The sequence below is a fragment of the Pelophylax lessonae genome, assembly GCF_965119305.1.
Source record: "Pelophylax lessonae genome assembly, chromosome: 4".
Classification (NCBI taxonomy): domain Eukaryota; kingdom Metazoa; phylum Chordata; class Amphibia; order Anura; family Ranidae; genus Pelophylax; species Pelophylax lessonae.
Window position 1 is genome coordinate 537,538,449 of NC_138771.1, and position 16,540 is coordinate 537,554,988.

General features: G+C 39.3%; 1 protein-coding gene across 1 annotated transcript; it reads right to left on the bottom strand.

Moving 5' to 3' along the window:
- Window positions 1-4,623: 4,623 nt before the first annotated feature.
- On the bottom strand, window positions 4,624-14,553 carry LOC309554356 (gastrokine-1-like; the record flags this gene model as incomplete). The annotated part of the gene is made up of 6 exons (XM_082256018.1): window positions 4,624-4,697; window positions 8,258-8,387; window positions 12,588-12,698; window positions 13,542-13,679; window positions 14,407-14,454; window positions 14,542-14,553. The coding sequence occupies 6 exons, from the start codon at window positions 14,551-14,553 to the stop codon at window positions 4,624-4,626; spliced, it is 513 nt and encodes a 170-aa protein (XP_082112144.1).
- Window positions 14,554-16,540: the final 1,987 nt, after the last annotated feature.

Sequence of the window (16,540 nt, forward strand, 5' to 3'; positions counted from 1 at the left end):
AACAGCCGGATTTGTGACATGCCCACCAGGTGGAATTTAACTTTGGCAATGCTGCGAGGGCTGTCAACGAGTAGCTGTGTGAGTATGGCACAACAAGAACCTCGGGCTGGCTCGACTTTTCTTCCCCACGTCAATGGCTGTTGATAAAGGATGAATGCACTGTACTGTCCCCATTTGAGGAGGCCACATGGATGTTGAGCCATTTCAATGCATGCATCAGTGACACTATCCCCGTTGTGTTCCTGCTGGAGCAGACTCTGCGTGGCATTATGGACAGGGCACTCAAGGCAGAGCAGTGGGAAGAAGAGGAGGACTTCCTTTCCTCTCAAGGCCCACTTTATGCAGACACCTTTCTTCCTATGCCACAGAACGCACAAGAGAAGAGGGAGGAGGAGGATTCCAGCAGTTTTGGAGGCATTGAAGTAGAGGAAGACATACATCAACACTCAACAGATGGTTTTCCATCCCCAGAACCCTTGAGAGTAGTACTTGGCTGGGAGGAGGCAGTTCAAGATATGGTAATCCTCAGTGACCCCAAGGAGTCTGCTTCTCGAACCTCTGCAAACCTGCGGTGCATAGGCTCCCTCATGCTTTAACCACTTAAGGACCGAGCCTATTTTTGACACATTTTGTTCACAAGTTAAAATCAGTATTTTTTCCTAGAAAACAACTTAGAACCCCCAAACATTATATATATTATTTTAGAAAAGACTCTGGAGAATAAAATGTCGGTCATTGCAATCACTTTTGTCACGCGGTATTTGCGCAGCGGTCTATAAAGCGCCATTTTTTTGGAAAAATTTTGAAAAATCACATTTCACTGCATTTAAAAAATACTAAACAGTAAAGTTAGCCCATTTTTTTTGTATATTGTGAAAGAACATGTCACGCCGAGTAAATAGATACCCAACATGTTACGGTTTAAAATTGCGCCCCCCCGTGGGATGTCGACAAACTACGGTCAATAGAGATCTCAATCTGCGACGCTTTAAATTTATTTAACGGTTACCAGTTTAGAGGTAGAGTGTAGCTCTTTTTTTTAAATTATTGCTCACACTCTGGCGATCGCGGCGATACCTCACATGTGTGGTTTGAACAGCGATTTCATTTGCGGCTCGACTTGCGTATACGTTTTTTTTTGTGCGCGAGCTAACGGTGACGGGGGCGGCTAAATTTTTTTTTTTTTTTTTTTCCCATTTATTTTATTTGTTTTTTTAACTTTATTACAGTTTTAAAAAAAAAAAAAAAATCTGATCACTTTTATTGCTGTCACAAGCAATGTAAACATCCCTTGTGACAGCAATATGTCGTGACAGGTACACTTTATGGAGGGATCGAGGGTCTAAAAGACCCTAGACCCCTCCACTACACTTCCCTGTATGCAAAATGCCAAAAACGGCGTTTTTGCATACAGCCGATTTTCAAATTTGCCGCCTTTTGCGGCACAGTAACCCGGAAGTGACGTCATGGACGCCGCCTCCGGGTTACGTCAACGGAGCCCCGATCGATGCTGTTTCCGGAATTCATCGGGACTCCATCCAGCCGGCGGACGCGCCGGCTGGGTGCTCGGGGCTCCCGGTGGGACGGGAGCCCCGAGCAAAGCCACGGAAGGCGGCGGGAGGGGGGGGGACGTCCCCTCCCGCCCCCCCGGGTACCGATCGAGCGGCTCCCGAGCCGCATCGGTCAGTACCGACGGAAAGCCAACCGTCGGCTTCAAACCACGGTACCGGAATGATGCCTCTAGCTAGAGGCATCATCCCGGTACACTACCGCAAAGTTTACTGACGTAGACCTACGTTAGTATGCGGTAAGTGGTTAAAGCCTGCGAATAGACCCAAGATTACATGGCATCAAGGAGAAGGATCACTATTGGTTGGCAACCCTCCTTGACCACCATTACAAAGGGAGTGTCTTGGAACACTTTAAAGACACTTTAAAGAGGAGTTTATCAAATTCTTTTCCCAACTCTGGTAGGTTTCAGTGTCATTGAAAACATAGTTTTGATGCTTCTGTTGGTCAAAAGAGGAGCAGTGGAGAAGGGGGCTATCTAAGTGATGAATTTCCCAATATTTTTAATCCTAGCCACCCAGGACTTTCAGCTTCCACATCCCATTGGCAGCGTCTGCATCATATGGTGGGCAATTATCTAGGGGCGAAAACAGAGATGGAGAGCTTTCCAGTTGACGATACACTGTGTTACTCGGTCATGAGAATAGACCACTGGCCAGAACTTGCTCGGTATGCAACTGAGCTGCTGGGATGCCCTGCATCCAGTGTGCTTTCCAAACAGGCATTCAGTGCTACTGGAAGTTTTGTTACTGATAAAAGAACGCATCTATCCACAGACTCCATGGACCGTCTGACATTTATTAAAATTAATCAATCCTGAATTACCAGCAGCTATGAAACCCCTGATGCCGATGTCACTGATTAAGTGTTTTTGGGATGTGGAATCTCTTCAAGACTTCTAGGCTGCCTAGTGTTTTGGGTGTTGATTTAATCTGGAAGAATTTTTTGGGTGTAGGTTTCATGAGCACAATTAACACCCAAAGATCAATTTTTCTTCACCTGTTTGATGAGGTGCATATCATTACAATTTTTGACAGCAAGGCCGATTCTTGCTTTGAACAAGAGTACCTCGATAGAGTTACGGTGTGAAGGCGCCACAGGCACCCAATGACCAATTTTTCTGCACCTGTTACTTGTATCCAAAGTCTGCGGAAGAGACACCAGAATTTTTCCAAAAAATCTCTAATCTTGTTCCTAGTGCACTACATTGTGGCCCCATGATACAGACAGACTGGCTCTCCAAGCTGTTATTTAAAAAATAAAGAAAGCTTTCAGGGAAAATGTCATTTTTTTGGCTTTATAAATGCATTATTTCTGCAGCAGCTTCTATACACAGTACAGATGTGCCACTTTACAGGTAGACTAAGGGGGCCCCCTAGGCACTATATTGAAAGGAATTTTTCATTTTTATTGTTATTTCTCATTTTGATGCTTTCACTTTAAGCATCAATAAATCACTGCTCATTTATAAATTGCGATTTTTACAAACTTTTTTTTTTTTAATTAACACATGTCCCTCAGGACAGTACCTGGACCCCCATAACTGTTGTATGCCCAATATAAGCCTTCAAAATGGGCACTTTTGATTTTTCCAGTTCAAGTCACATAGACTTTAATGGGGTTTGTTATTCAATTCCAACTTTCGTGATGTTCGAAAGTTCTGGTGCAAACCAAACAGGGGGTCGTTCCGCCCATTCCTACTATCTATCTATCTATCTATCTATCTATCTATCTATCTATCTATCTATCTATCTATCTATCTATCTATCTATCTATCTATCTATCTATCTATCTATCTATCTATCTATCTATCTATCTATCTATCTATCTATCTATCTATCTATCTATCTATCCATACAGGCCTTTACGTGTTCATAGACAAGTTAACATCTCCTTGTTTATGTTCAATATTTTTTGCAAGTTTTTGAAATGTGAAAACATGCATTGAGGCTGGTCCCTTTCGATGCACAGGTGTCAAACTGGCGGCCCTCCAGCTGTTGCGGAACTAAAAATCCCATAAGGCATTGCAAGACTGACAGTTACAAGCATGACTCCCACAGGCAGCGGCATGATGGGACATGTAGTTCTGCAACAGCTGGAGGGCCGCCAGTTTGACACCCCGGCAGGATGGGATGCCAGATACTTTAACAGGTGTTCTCTACCACACAAAGAACAAGCAGTAAACTAGACTTAAAGCTCCTAACTATGTCTGTATAACTTCTAGAATAATTTCCTAACTCTGACCCCCGTAACTTCATTCACTAAAAACCCTCATGTTTATCCACCTGGCCTTAGATACTTACATGTGTATATTAAGAATAGTGGCAGAACTAGGAATCAACAAATCTACCATCTTGGGGTGTGATGAATGGCAGTGATAATATTGTGATCAACAGCTAACTAAGATAGTTGAGCACTGTAGCAGCAAGGTAGGAAGATGACCCCAGAAAATTCACAGGGCCGAATGTAGGAATGAAGGACTGCACAAATGGTTAAAAAAAATTTTTTACCTCCATAACCCCAAAAATATGTTCTTAGGTTTTTTTTTTTTTTATTGAACAAAAAAACATAAACTGTAGCAGTCGAATTTTCATTATAGACAGAGACAGACAGAATACCCTGAGAAATGGTTTTATTGTGTGTGTTAGGACAATATAAAAGGAAATTATATTGAGCGCACATGTGGGTATCCATGCATATCTGGTCAGTGGACTTATAAGTTTACGTCTTAAAAGCAGAGGCTGATACCAAGAATAGTGATGGAACTGGAGCTGCAGCACACTGCAAACCCTCTTGCGGAACCTGAAAAGGAACTTCTGTTAGAACAAAATCAACATGTTTCTTTTTAGTTTTCTAGTACTTTGTTCATGAAAAAGTTCTATAAAAAGACACAAGCAGTCACTGACCACTGATAAATCTTTGCTTTATTATTTATTATAATGTTGTTGCTGTTAATAATATTATGGGAGTACTGGAAAAATCCAGAATTTGAATATTTGGGAGTATATTTCAATATGGGTCCAGTTAGGGGGAAAGGGTCCTTTCAATGGCATTTCAAAAACAGAAGCTGATTCCCAAAATTGTGATCATGCTGTTGGTGTGGCAGAGAGCGAACCCTTCTTCGGCTTCTAAAAAGAAATGTGTTATGTTATGTTATTGTGTTATGACAGCAAAATATACCTATTTCCACACAAGAACAGGAATAAATTAGCCAAAACAATTAATGAAAAAATCTTTGCTTTATGGGTTACTCCACGTTCATGGAAAAAATATAGCAAATAAAAATATATTCTAGCATAAACAATGGTACGCATGCATTATTTTAATTTAATGCTATTCAAATTACCTTTCCTTTTAAATCTGCAGCCGCTGTCATTTTTTGCAAAATGCAATGCAATATGGTGGCCTGGATGTGTTCTGTACACCGTTGGTGTACAAAACACCACTAAAAATGTGATGTCCTGCTTGTGTGAATGGCTCACTGATTTTCTAAAAAAAATCTAAGATCCAAGTCAAATTTTGGGCACCCCCTGCAAAAGTGATTACATTTTGGTGAGATACTCGCTAAGGGTTAAATACTTCTAAAGGGATGCAGACACTGCATCTTTTCTCATTATAACACTGAGGGTGCATCAGCTGATTACAACGAGACCCTCCCATTCAGAACCAGTGTCCAAAGGATAGAGCTTTTTCCTTTAGAGCAGAAACATGTAGGATTCTGCAACAAAGTTTGTTAAAATCCTTTCAATGCACATTGATCACCCAGAGGGGATTGCTTTTTTCTCAGCAAAAGTGGAGTTACTCTTTGTCTAGATTGCAGAGTCATGTTCATGCAATGCATTCAATATATGTTACTATAATTTATTACTAGTGATAATATAATATACACATATAATAGTACTACTAATACTGACTAAAGCTGATATATATACCAAGAATACATCTCTGTTAATAAAGATCTGTTATTCACTATACACTATCATTATTATTATTAAAGCCTTAAAATGGTACTAAACTCCCCTGCTCAGCTCAACTGCATTTAAACCACTATAATATGACTTACTATTAGGTGCTTTTTAAAGTTTTTAAAGTTTGTCATTTAGGAGAGGTCAACCTCTCCTTCTTTTGATAACGTCACTTGGACATGCACTTTGGAATCTCGATTGATGGCACACTCAGTGTGCCATCAATCTGTAGAGATATCTGTAGAGATATGTGCTGTTTATGTCAGCATTACTCCTTAGTATTACATTGCAATACTGCGAGACTTCTGACCGCATCAGTTCAGGAATAGTTTTATGTTATCATGCATTCATGGGATTAATGAATGAAGCGGAGGTTTCCACAAATATGGCACCAGCTCGGGATGGAATAGACAAAAAATAATAAAAAGAGGCAGAAGAATTGTATGATGCTCCATCATTTCCCTATGTGTTTAAAGGTGCAGTGAATTCTAGTATTATACTTTTAATAGATTGAGTTTGATTTTATATGCATTAAGATAAAAAACCTTCTGCCTGCACCAGCCTCCCCCCAGCCCCACTATGCTTACCTGAGCCCCCTCTCAATCCAGCGTTGTCCACAACTTTCTCAGCCATCTGAGACTCCCCTCCTTATTGGCTAAGACACAGCAGCGGCGCAATTGGCTTCCTCTGCTGTCAATCAAATTCAGTTAGCCAATGAGGAGAGAGGGGGGGTGGGGCCAGACCTCAGCTCTGTGTCTGAATGGTTACACGGAGCTGGGACTCTGCTCAGATGCCCCTATAGCAAGCTGCTTGCTGTGGGGGCACGCAAAGGGAGGGAGGGGGCAGGAGAGCTGAAGAGGGACCCGAGAAGAGGAGGATCGGGGTTGCTCTGTGCAAAACCAACTGCACAGAGCAGGTAAGTAAAACATGTTTGTAATTTTTGTTCAAAAAAAAAAAACATGAGGCTTTACAATGAATTTAAGTTCCACATTAAGATGTACCCACTAGGAAAACGGGCAAACTAACCCAAGACCAGTTAAAAGAAGGTATGTTGTTTTGTTAAGGATGCAGGGCTTGCTCCAAGGGGGTGGGGGGATCCAAGCCAAGAATTTAAAGATGTTCCCACTAGGAAAACGGGCAAACTAACCCAAGATCAGTTAAAAGAAGGTATGTTGTTTTGTTAAGGATGCGGGGCTTGCTCCAAGGGGGTGGGGGGATCCAAGCCAAGAATTTTAGGAGAAACTTGATACTGCCAGTGCTAGTTTATTTCTGATAATAATAGTTGTCTGACTGTCTCTGTTTTTGCTACTTCTTAGTCACTGTCATGGAACAAGCTTGCATGCATGCTTCAGGTCAGTGAATCAATTAGCACTGATGTCAGAGCATTACCATGACAGCCAGATAACTATAATTTCGCCAGCCTCCAGTTTTCTTTAAGTAAAGGCTTCCTTTAAATTAGTAATTGGCATTTAGTTGTGACTACCTATGTGCTAAGATTTAACACAACTCGCATGTTAGTTTCTTTCCAGTCAAATTGAAGACAACCACACACAAATGGACATATACAAAGTGTATGTATAGCCAAAACATTTGGTTTTTGGTGGAGTTGGAAATGGTTAAAATCCCTGTCAGTTTATTTCAGTTTTTTTTAACCCATTTAGGAAGATTTCCCCTCACTTCCTATTCCAACACCTGAAGAGGAAGCAAGAGGAAATCTCTACAGTGATCAAAAATCCCCTCTTAGTTGTGACCACTGAACAGGTGTTCGTATTATTAGATTTACCCTCACCTCATATTCCGGTGACATTTAAAATTATATTTTTTCCAGTCACTTTCTGTCCCATTGACAATGGTTATCAGGGCAAAATTAAAGAGTGTATCTCTCCAGTGGGGACACAGACAGCAATGAAACTTGACAGAGGTTCTAATCCTTTCCAACTCCATTCAAAACAAACATTTTTGTCCATATATTAACTTTAAATTATTATAAAAGTAGATACTTTGTGACCATTGATATCTATGTGTTCTATTGCCTTGAATCTGGATTCCCTTCTTCTGAGGAAGACATATCTGCTGAGATATTATCCCCAACAGGAGCTGCCTTTTTTTCTGACTGAGTTCTCTTGAGCTTTTGCAGTAAAGGAAGACTTCATAAAACTGACAAGTTACAAAGGGGATGTCAAGATGACACTAATGAATACTAAAGGCTTTGCTATTTGACAGTTTTTAAAGGACCTGTTGTAGCAACCCCAAGAGAACATCTGCCCTGAATGCTGAAGGAGATAAAATAGTCTACATGGGTGCTTGAGGGCATTTTTAGAACTAGAGTGCCATCCTCAAAAGCAGGGAATAAGGATTAAAAAAATGGAACAAATAGCTGTCCCTGACCAGCAAGTCTGCACTATTATAACAATCCTAGATTAACAGCAATGCCTATATGTTACTGCTGAAAGAAAAACAGGGGCTGCAATGGCTGGGGTGATTTTTTTTCTGTACTAGTTCTCATGCTCTCCCATTGACCTGTTGACTTCATTGCTTTCTGAATCACTGCCCTGGAACAAGTATGCAAATGAGGCACTCTATCGTTACCTGTTCAAACAGGACAAAGCAACTGCCAGTTTCAGATACAGGTCAGCAATCCATATTTTTCATGGCAGGTTTCCTTTAGAAAACAGCCCCTGTCTTTTAGCCTGATAAAAGTACATAACCAAACATTAACTTACGAGGCATCTCTATGGCAGTGTAGGCTGGCATGCCTTTGCAGAGAGATTCAATGTGGCTTCCAAACTCTTCAATGTTAACAATAGGTTTCTGGTTGATTGTGTAAGTTGTCAGCTCTGTGGTTGGTGGAGCCTAAAAATGATACACTTACATAGTTACTCATTTTATAAAAAATTCTTACAAGTGTATTATAAATGTTCCCATTTCAATCCAACACTTTTTGTTTATCATATCTAATATGAATGATCAATAGATTAAAAATTAACTTTAAAAAAAACATTTGAAACAGCTAAATACATGTATACTGTTTTATATGCAAAGGATTTGATATTCTGTATTCTGTACTGCTAGTATTGTGATTTACACATATTTTCTATGCTGCTCAACCAAACAGGTTGTAGTTTAAGCAATATCTGGTACAGCTTTGTAGATTCCTGTCACTTCTGTATTCCTCATTTGATGGTAAGTCTATATCATTACCTCTGTCCAGTGTGCAGGGACCTTACATCAGGGCCATAAAGCTAACCCCAACAGCAACATTGTGATTTATATTACTAACAAGTAGGAGTGTTTTTTACAAGAATGGCTATCCAAAATTACAAATTCTTTGGCTGGTACAACAGTAAACAATTATGTATTTCAGCTATGTATTCACCTGCTTGCCTGGAGTCCAGAGCATTTTGTGCTCTCATATGTCTATGTGCTACGGCACAGATCCATGAACCTGGACTTCAGGCTGTAAACACTGCCCAGTGTGGCAGATGATGGGGTAATTAAAGTCTGTTAATATTTCATTAGTTGGTAAGGGGAAGCTCCCCTTTTGGGCTCTGCACTTAAAGGGGAATTTCACTCCTTTCATACAAGTTACATTCAAAGACACCTTTAGAAATGTTTGGCAATAGCAATCTATGAATACCTATAGATCCGTCTTTCTTAACTTTTTCAACACAGAGAATCCCTTTCAATAACTTTCTGAGCTTAGGGAACCCCTCCTATAAATTACTATATCTACAACTCATAATACATTAGTGTGATGGTCAGTGGGCATAATGTTCCTTACACTTGTGGTCATTGGGAAGAAATACCCCCTTACAGATCACTAAAAAGATCATTGGTGCCAGTGAGAACTTATCTGAGAGGCAGAGATTGTTAATTGCTCAAGGAACCCATAGCAACCTTTGGAAGAATCCTTGGATTCCACAGAACCCTGGTTGAGAAACCTTGCTATAGATAATTGCAGGCTTTTTATTCTTTGCATACCATATTTTCTTTTCCTCCCTAATCTTTGCACAGTGGCCATTTTTATGAATTAATCCATTTCCCTTTACTCCCCGGAATGCTTTTTAGAACTTTAGGTCTGCATCATGGAACATGTGCCAGGAAGTTCCCATGATACAGCTGTGAGACCCTGGTTACATCACCAGTGCCTTAAGAAATCAGGAGGTAGAAAAAACAGCAATCATAAGTAACAATTAAAAATGTTTGTTTAACTAATCAATGCAAGACAAATTTGTATAAGCATGCAAAGCTGTAAAGTGTTGTGATTTTTAGTGAAAGGGGGGGGAAAGGCCAGTTTAAGACAAAAAATCTGTGTTTATTCAGGAACAAAACACATGTTCAAAGAAGGCATAAAAATGTTGCTGATAATGACGACTTCCTTTGCTGTATGTACATGGTACATACAGTAGTCAATCTCTTCTTCTTATTAGAGTGTGCACAGAAGATTCTGATCCAAAACACTAGGTTCAGTATGCAGAGATGGTACTTAAAGTGTACATATACACGCCTAGAAAAATTATTGCCAGAACAAGATATAAAGGGATATCTTTAAATGGCCTGGTTCTGGTTATGGTGACAACTGTCTAAGACTGCAATTTTCCTCACTGAGGATTTCCTCTTCCTGTTGCATCTTTGGGACAGTATAGCAAAAAATAGTTTCCCCAATGGACAGGACAGGACAGGAAACCCTTTCCTACTTTATTCAAAACTGAGAAAATAGCTTGGGCTTTATATGCACTTTAACAAAATGACTTTCCTACTTTAAAAATATGTCTCTACATTAGAAAACAAGAACCTGAGTGACTGACGTAGCCTTGTTGAACGTTTGCATATAAAGTATCCTTTGCCCTATCCTTGTGTTATTAAATCCATAGTGGGTCATTATACAGTTACAATAATGTAATTTTAGTCTGGGCTGGAAATTATTTTTAGCTGTAGTTTTCAGTCTACTGGCATCCACATAACAGAGCTTTGCCAACACCCAAGGAGAGTCTGGATTATAGTAAGGACCAAGAGTGTATAGACGTTTCCTTGAAGCTGGAAGGAACTCTATAAATCACAGTTAAGAATCTGTCATTTGCCCACTTCACTCCCCCACCACAAAATCTGAGGTTTAGAGAAAAATGTGAGCTCGTGCCAGTAACTGCATAACAGAATGTTTTCGGTATAGAGTGTGTACATTTAAGAAGGGACATTAGCAATAATAGCCTACAGATATAAAATGTAATTGTTTGCAAGAGATTAAAGCACATCTTCCCCCTTTAACTTGACTTGCCTCCTCTTCATCCTGTCCCCCCCTTCTCTGCTGCACATATATCATGTTTTTTTTTTTTACGGTTTTTTTTTTACGTTTTTTTTTAAGAATTTACCTCCCCTTCCAGCCTAGGTGATTGTTGTCAGTGCACCAGTGTCTCCTGGGATATATGACGTTCATAGCCCAGGAGATACCAGGAACCCTGTACATCACTCCCATTCACCCCTAGCATCATGTCATCGGAAGGCTGCGCCAGAACCCAGAAGAGCCAGCGCAGACTTCCAATGAATTCACAAAGAAACAGGTCAGGAGGACCAAGCGGCGGCTGCTGAGAAGAGGATCTCATCAAGACGACAATAAATCCGCTGTGTGCGTGAGCATCTGAAATGTGCACAACCAAACATCAGGTAAACGGGGAAAAAGCAGAAGCTTTATAGAGTGTGCCTGAGACACAGAACTCTAGTGAGATGAAACAATCCCTAACAATATACAGTTGAATGGGGGCTATCCCCTTCTTAAAGTTGTGTGGGGATCTGCTGCCCTCTACTGCCCTTTACTGTTAGATGCTAATATCACAGTGTTCTGTTATGGAATATATAGGTACAGTAAAACCTTGGATTGAAAGTAACTTGGTTTGAGAGCATTTTGAAAGACAAGCAAAAGTTTTTTTATACATTTTGACTTGATAAACAAACGATGTCTTGATATACAAGTAGCGTCATGTCACAACTGAGTATAAAAGAGAAGAGAGGCGCTTCTAAGTGCAGCGATATAGTTACATCAATGAAGGTACAACATTTAGAAACTCACATGGTTGATGATTAAAACAGGCACATCTAAGTATGTAGGCATCTGGGGTAAAGCTGTCCACAAAGACCATCCTCCGCACCGCCATTGACTTCATCCATTTCACACTGCGCTCCACGAGAACTTCAAGCCTCGCTTTCAGATCGCTCTACTGCAGGGAATCTTCCAGGTCACGACTGCAGACTGACAGCGGTGAGAGCGGAGGATGGTCTATGTAAATAGCTTTACCCCGGATGCCTGCATTCTTAGATGTGCCTATTTAATCATCAGCCATGTGAGTTGCTAAATGTTGAACCTTCATTAAATATAACCATATTGCTACACTTAGAGGCACCTCTCCTCTCCCTTTTATACTCTGTAGTTCCTGCTGGATTTTGCTTCTAATCCCCTTGTGGAGGCTGCCATTTGTGGATGGACATTTTATGGTTACACAACTTATCACATTGCTGTAATCTTTTTATATGGACTATAAACTGAAGGATTTATGAACATATGGTTATAGAATGAATCATCTAAGTTTAACTGCAGCCACCCATAGCTTCTTGAGTGTATTTCTGAATCCTTGTGTGAGAGAGAGTATCCCTGTTTTATTGTTATTATCTCACATACACAGTACCAGATAGCTAGGTCTGTACTGCTTTATGTATTTAGTGGTCACCTTCCAGTATATTAATAGGTGAACCTGTTTATTCCAAAATAGTTTATATACAGCCCTTGTTATTTTAGTGTACCCTGTCCCTTTTGGTCTGGGATTCTATAGCTAGTTTTAGCATAGGGCTCAATAACCAGCAAAGGCTACAACCAGGTTAGGCAATGACTTCTAGTAGTTATAGGTCTGGTTGCTTGACAAATTAGATGCTATTACAGACTAAACACATAACAGATATATTCCAGGTTGGTTGGAAAATGGTTGGATGGTCTCCACCGGGGATATTGTGTTTAGGTCTCTGACACCAATTGTTCACTTGTTTGGTAGAAGTAACTATTTTTACCTGGTTCTTATTTTCAGAAATAGCCTTAAGCTGCTCCAGAGTGGGGAAGTTGGACTTCATCTTGGTGATGACACAGAATTTCTTGTTGTACAGTCTGGTTGCAGCAAATCCCTATGGTAAAACATAAGTGTTAGATTCCAAGAGAAATCCTGTGCAATGTTACATACAGATAATAAGGCTTATTTGAGCTCCTCCTCCTGCTTTACAGTGCAATGCAATGATTTTGGCAGAGAATTGTTATAAATAACATAATAAAGAACATCACTTGCCACAATTCAGTGATAGCAAGTGCTCCAGCAGCTGGGGGTGCTCTTTATTGTAAAGGTAATTTTTTCACCTGAGCAGTGGTTCATTTCAAAGTCCCTCACATGCACGACTACTAGGGCTAAGTGAGAAAGGAAAAGTGGTTCTGGCGCTTCAATGTCTTGCTTAAGCATAGATAAATATCTCCCCACTATTTCATCGTAAGAGATTTTAGCTGCCGATTTTTAGTGACTATGTCATCTTGAGTAAGGGAACCTGCATGGCCCTGAAACATTGGATATCCATGACCTATGTGATTCAGCTCCAATAAAAGTGTATGCAATTCTTAAAGGAGTGCTGGTGACACTTTCTACTGTGGTCTACACAGTGTCATCCTTATTACAAGCGCCCATCTCTTACCAAAGTCAAACAATGCAAGGAGTGCAGTTCAGACATACATTTTTGTTTATCTTACACTCTCTCGCTGCAAATCTATGGGACAGGTCTGACTACTAAAATAATGCAATATAAACTTATCAGTGCAGCGAAGTTCCAAGAAGTGTGACAGACCACTGCTTCTTAGGCAGCATTGGGATCAATAACACTTGGCTAAATATACTACCTTATGTCTATTATTAATACAGCTTGGCATTCCTAAAGACAAGGACGTTTTAATGTTTCCAGAAGACTGGAAAAAGGCAGAACACTTACGTTTCCATAGTCACAGATGGAATCCCAGGAGTTCCAGCCATTGAAGTGATTGATATTGGCAATCCGGTCCTGATTGTTAATGTTGACTTGTTGGTTTACACTGCCACCATCATTACCAGAATTGTTGACATCAACATTCTGATGAGATAAAGGAAACACATGAAGTACAGGTTACTAAAGCTTGTAGAAAGTATCATTAATACATAAAATGGTAGAGACATACCAATAGAGCCATTCTTATCATAGGGTCAAATCTTTTTTACACTTTTTAACAATGCATAATGTAATTTTATTAACACAATATTGATGCATATAACGACAACGTTGTACCATAAGAGCCATTGCATGTGGCATCAGTCTGGAAAGCATTCTAAATATCAGTGGAACTGGGATCTACTGCTGTTTACAATAAAGCTGCAGAAGGAAAGGGACCCCTTTATTTTACTGCATGCTGGGGCCCAAAACACAGAGAATATTTCTATTACAACTGGAAAATGTCAAATGTTCAGTATACCTACAACATGATAATCAATAAAGGCGTCTTAAACTGTACAGTATGTAAAGCTAAACCTCATATTTTAATGCCCTTGTATTAGAATGTAATTTTTTTAAACAGGTTTAAAAAGTTTGAGGGTGCAGTGATCATATCAGCAAAGTCAGATCAGCCCTACCGTTTTGACCGTCCTTCATGTTTGTGACCATATATGGTTGCGACAATTATCAACACTTTGGTTGTATCTACCTCATTTTGTCACCTATAACCTATATTGTGCTAATACTTCAACCTTCAAATGCACACTTTTCTACAGCCTGTCACATACTTGATTAAGCTAAACGCAGATAAAAAAAAAATCTATTTACTTACATCATTGGCTAGTGATTGAGTCAGGAGGACTCCCAAGACGGCAGCAACCTATGAGTGGAGACAAAGTAAACGGTTACTATACAACGTGCCTTCAGCAAGCTTTCACTCTGTGAGAAAGAAGCAAAATATTCTCACCAGGAATTTCATTGCAGAGCTTTTTTTTCAATCAGGAATAGTGATAGAGTAAAGTATAGCCTATTAAACTTTTTATATTTATATATAAAATCTGTATTTACTAAAGGAACAGTCCTAAATGTGTTGTTTGCCAATGAGTTAAGGAATGAGTACACTCTTACTATCTAAGTTGGCAATTGATATGCAGATCTAAGAACTGAGATAAACTGAGGGTTGAGTCCACTTCTGTGTGTTGTACTCATTAAAAGAATATTATACAAAAGTTTGCTTAAACCAATTGGTACAAGAAATATGCTGTGAATAAAATCATTATATTTGGTGTATGCCAAAGGTGTGCTGTAGAAAGCAATCTCCAAAGCTACTCGAATGGCTCTAAAGCAAACATCATTCTTAATACTGGTTGAGAAAAGTCTGCTTTAGGTCTCTTGTACAGACAAAATATTAGTGATTTTTCAAATGGAAAAATGTCATATAAGCATTAACAAAAGAATATACTATACACCTATGCAATAGGTGTACAGTACTATTTTGTCAACTAAAAGTAGTTCTGGCATTAGCAAAAAAAAAAAAAAAATGCTTTTAGATAGAAAATGGAAACAATCTAATAAAACTTTCAGGCAGCAACTATCTGTGTAATGTATAAACCATCAGATCTAGTAATTTCATGCGGACAGCACTATCACCTTTTTATATAGTATGTGACAACAGAAGAAATGTGCTTATATATCCATAAAAATAAAATGTGGAAAAAAACAAGAAAGTGTCCGGTGCTTGTAATAGATCAAAAATATGATTTAAAAATAAAAAAAATTCTTATATCATACATTCAGTCACATAATATAAAGTATTCCGTGCAGTATTCTAAGTATATGGTATAGTGCATACTATACTGTGCATGGACATACTTTTTAGTAAACCAAAATTTCTATATTAAAAATCAATTTTTTTTATTGGTCTTATGTAATATTATAATTTTCTGAGAAACTGAATTTTGGGTTTTCACTAGCTGTAAGCCATAATCATCAAAATAAAAAATGCTTAAAATAAATCACTCTGTGTGTACCTCATCTATATAATATATGTATGAATTTCAGTTTTTGGAATTGAATTACTGAAATAAATTAACTTTTTGATGATATTCAAATTTTTTGAGATGCACCTGTATAAGAAGCAAAGGACACTAAAAGCCCATCTCTGAAGACATTATCTTTATGACGAAACGTGTTAGATTTGGAACACACGCGGTGACGTCAGCTGCTGTTGGTGCAACACAAGGCAGAAGTGGATGTGGCTTCGCGTCCCAGCCTCTAACCCAACATCTGAGTGGGGAATGTTGTGCTCTAACAATTTCTTCTGGCTCCAATCTGTTTATTAATACAATTATAAATCATTTTAGCCCAGGCTTGGGCAATATAAGTACCAACTGATTTCACTATGAGGAGTCTGGTCTCCTTCTTTACCATTGCATAAGGTTCCCATCTTTGAAATAAGGAAGCGGGAGGATCGTTATCCAGAGGACATCTTGTACCTGGCCATGATGATTACATAAGCTCTGTTTGATCTTGCTGCTATAGGGCAAGAAAGATCAACTACATCTGGTGAGTAGGTTTTTCACCTATTTCACTGGCACTCTGGGGTTATCATCTGTCTAATATACCATACCCACTTAAAGAATATCAGTGGATGGTCCTACTTTTGAACACAAGAGGAAAGGTTGGGACTTTAAAAAGTCCCAACCGTTCCTCTTCTATACATGATATAGGGATGGAGGTATGTGACTTACCCTTGTTATACCCTGCTACTTTTTTGATGTCTATGGACATCCAGGGGGCCAACCCTACTTCGGGGTCGGTAAAAATATACAGTGCCTTGTGAAAGTATTTGGCCCCCTTGAACTTTTCGACCTTTTGCCACATTTCAGTCTTCAAACATAAAGATATAAAACTGTAATTTTTTTGTGAAGAATAAACAACAAGTGGGACACAATCATGAAGTGGAA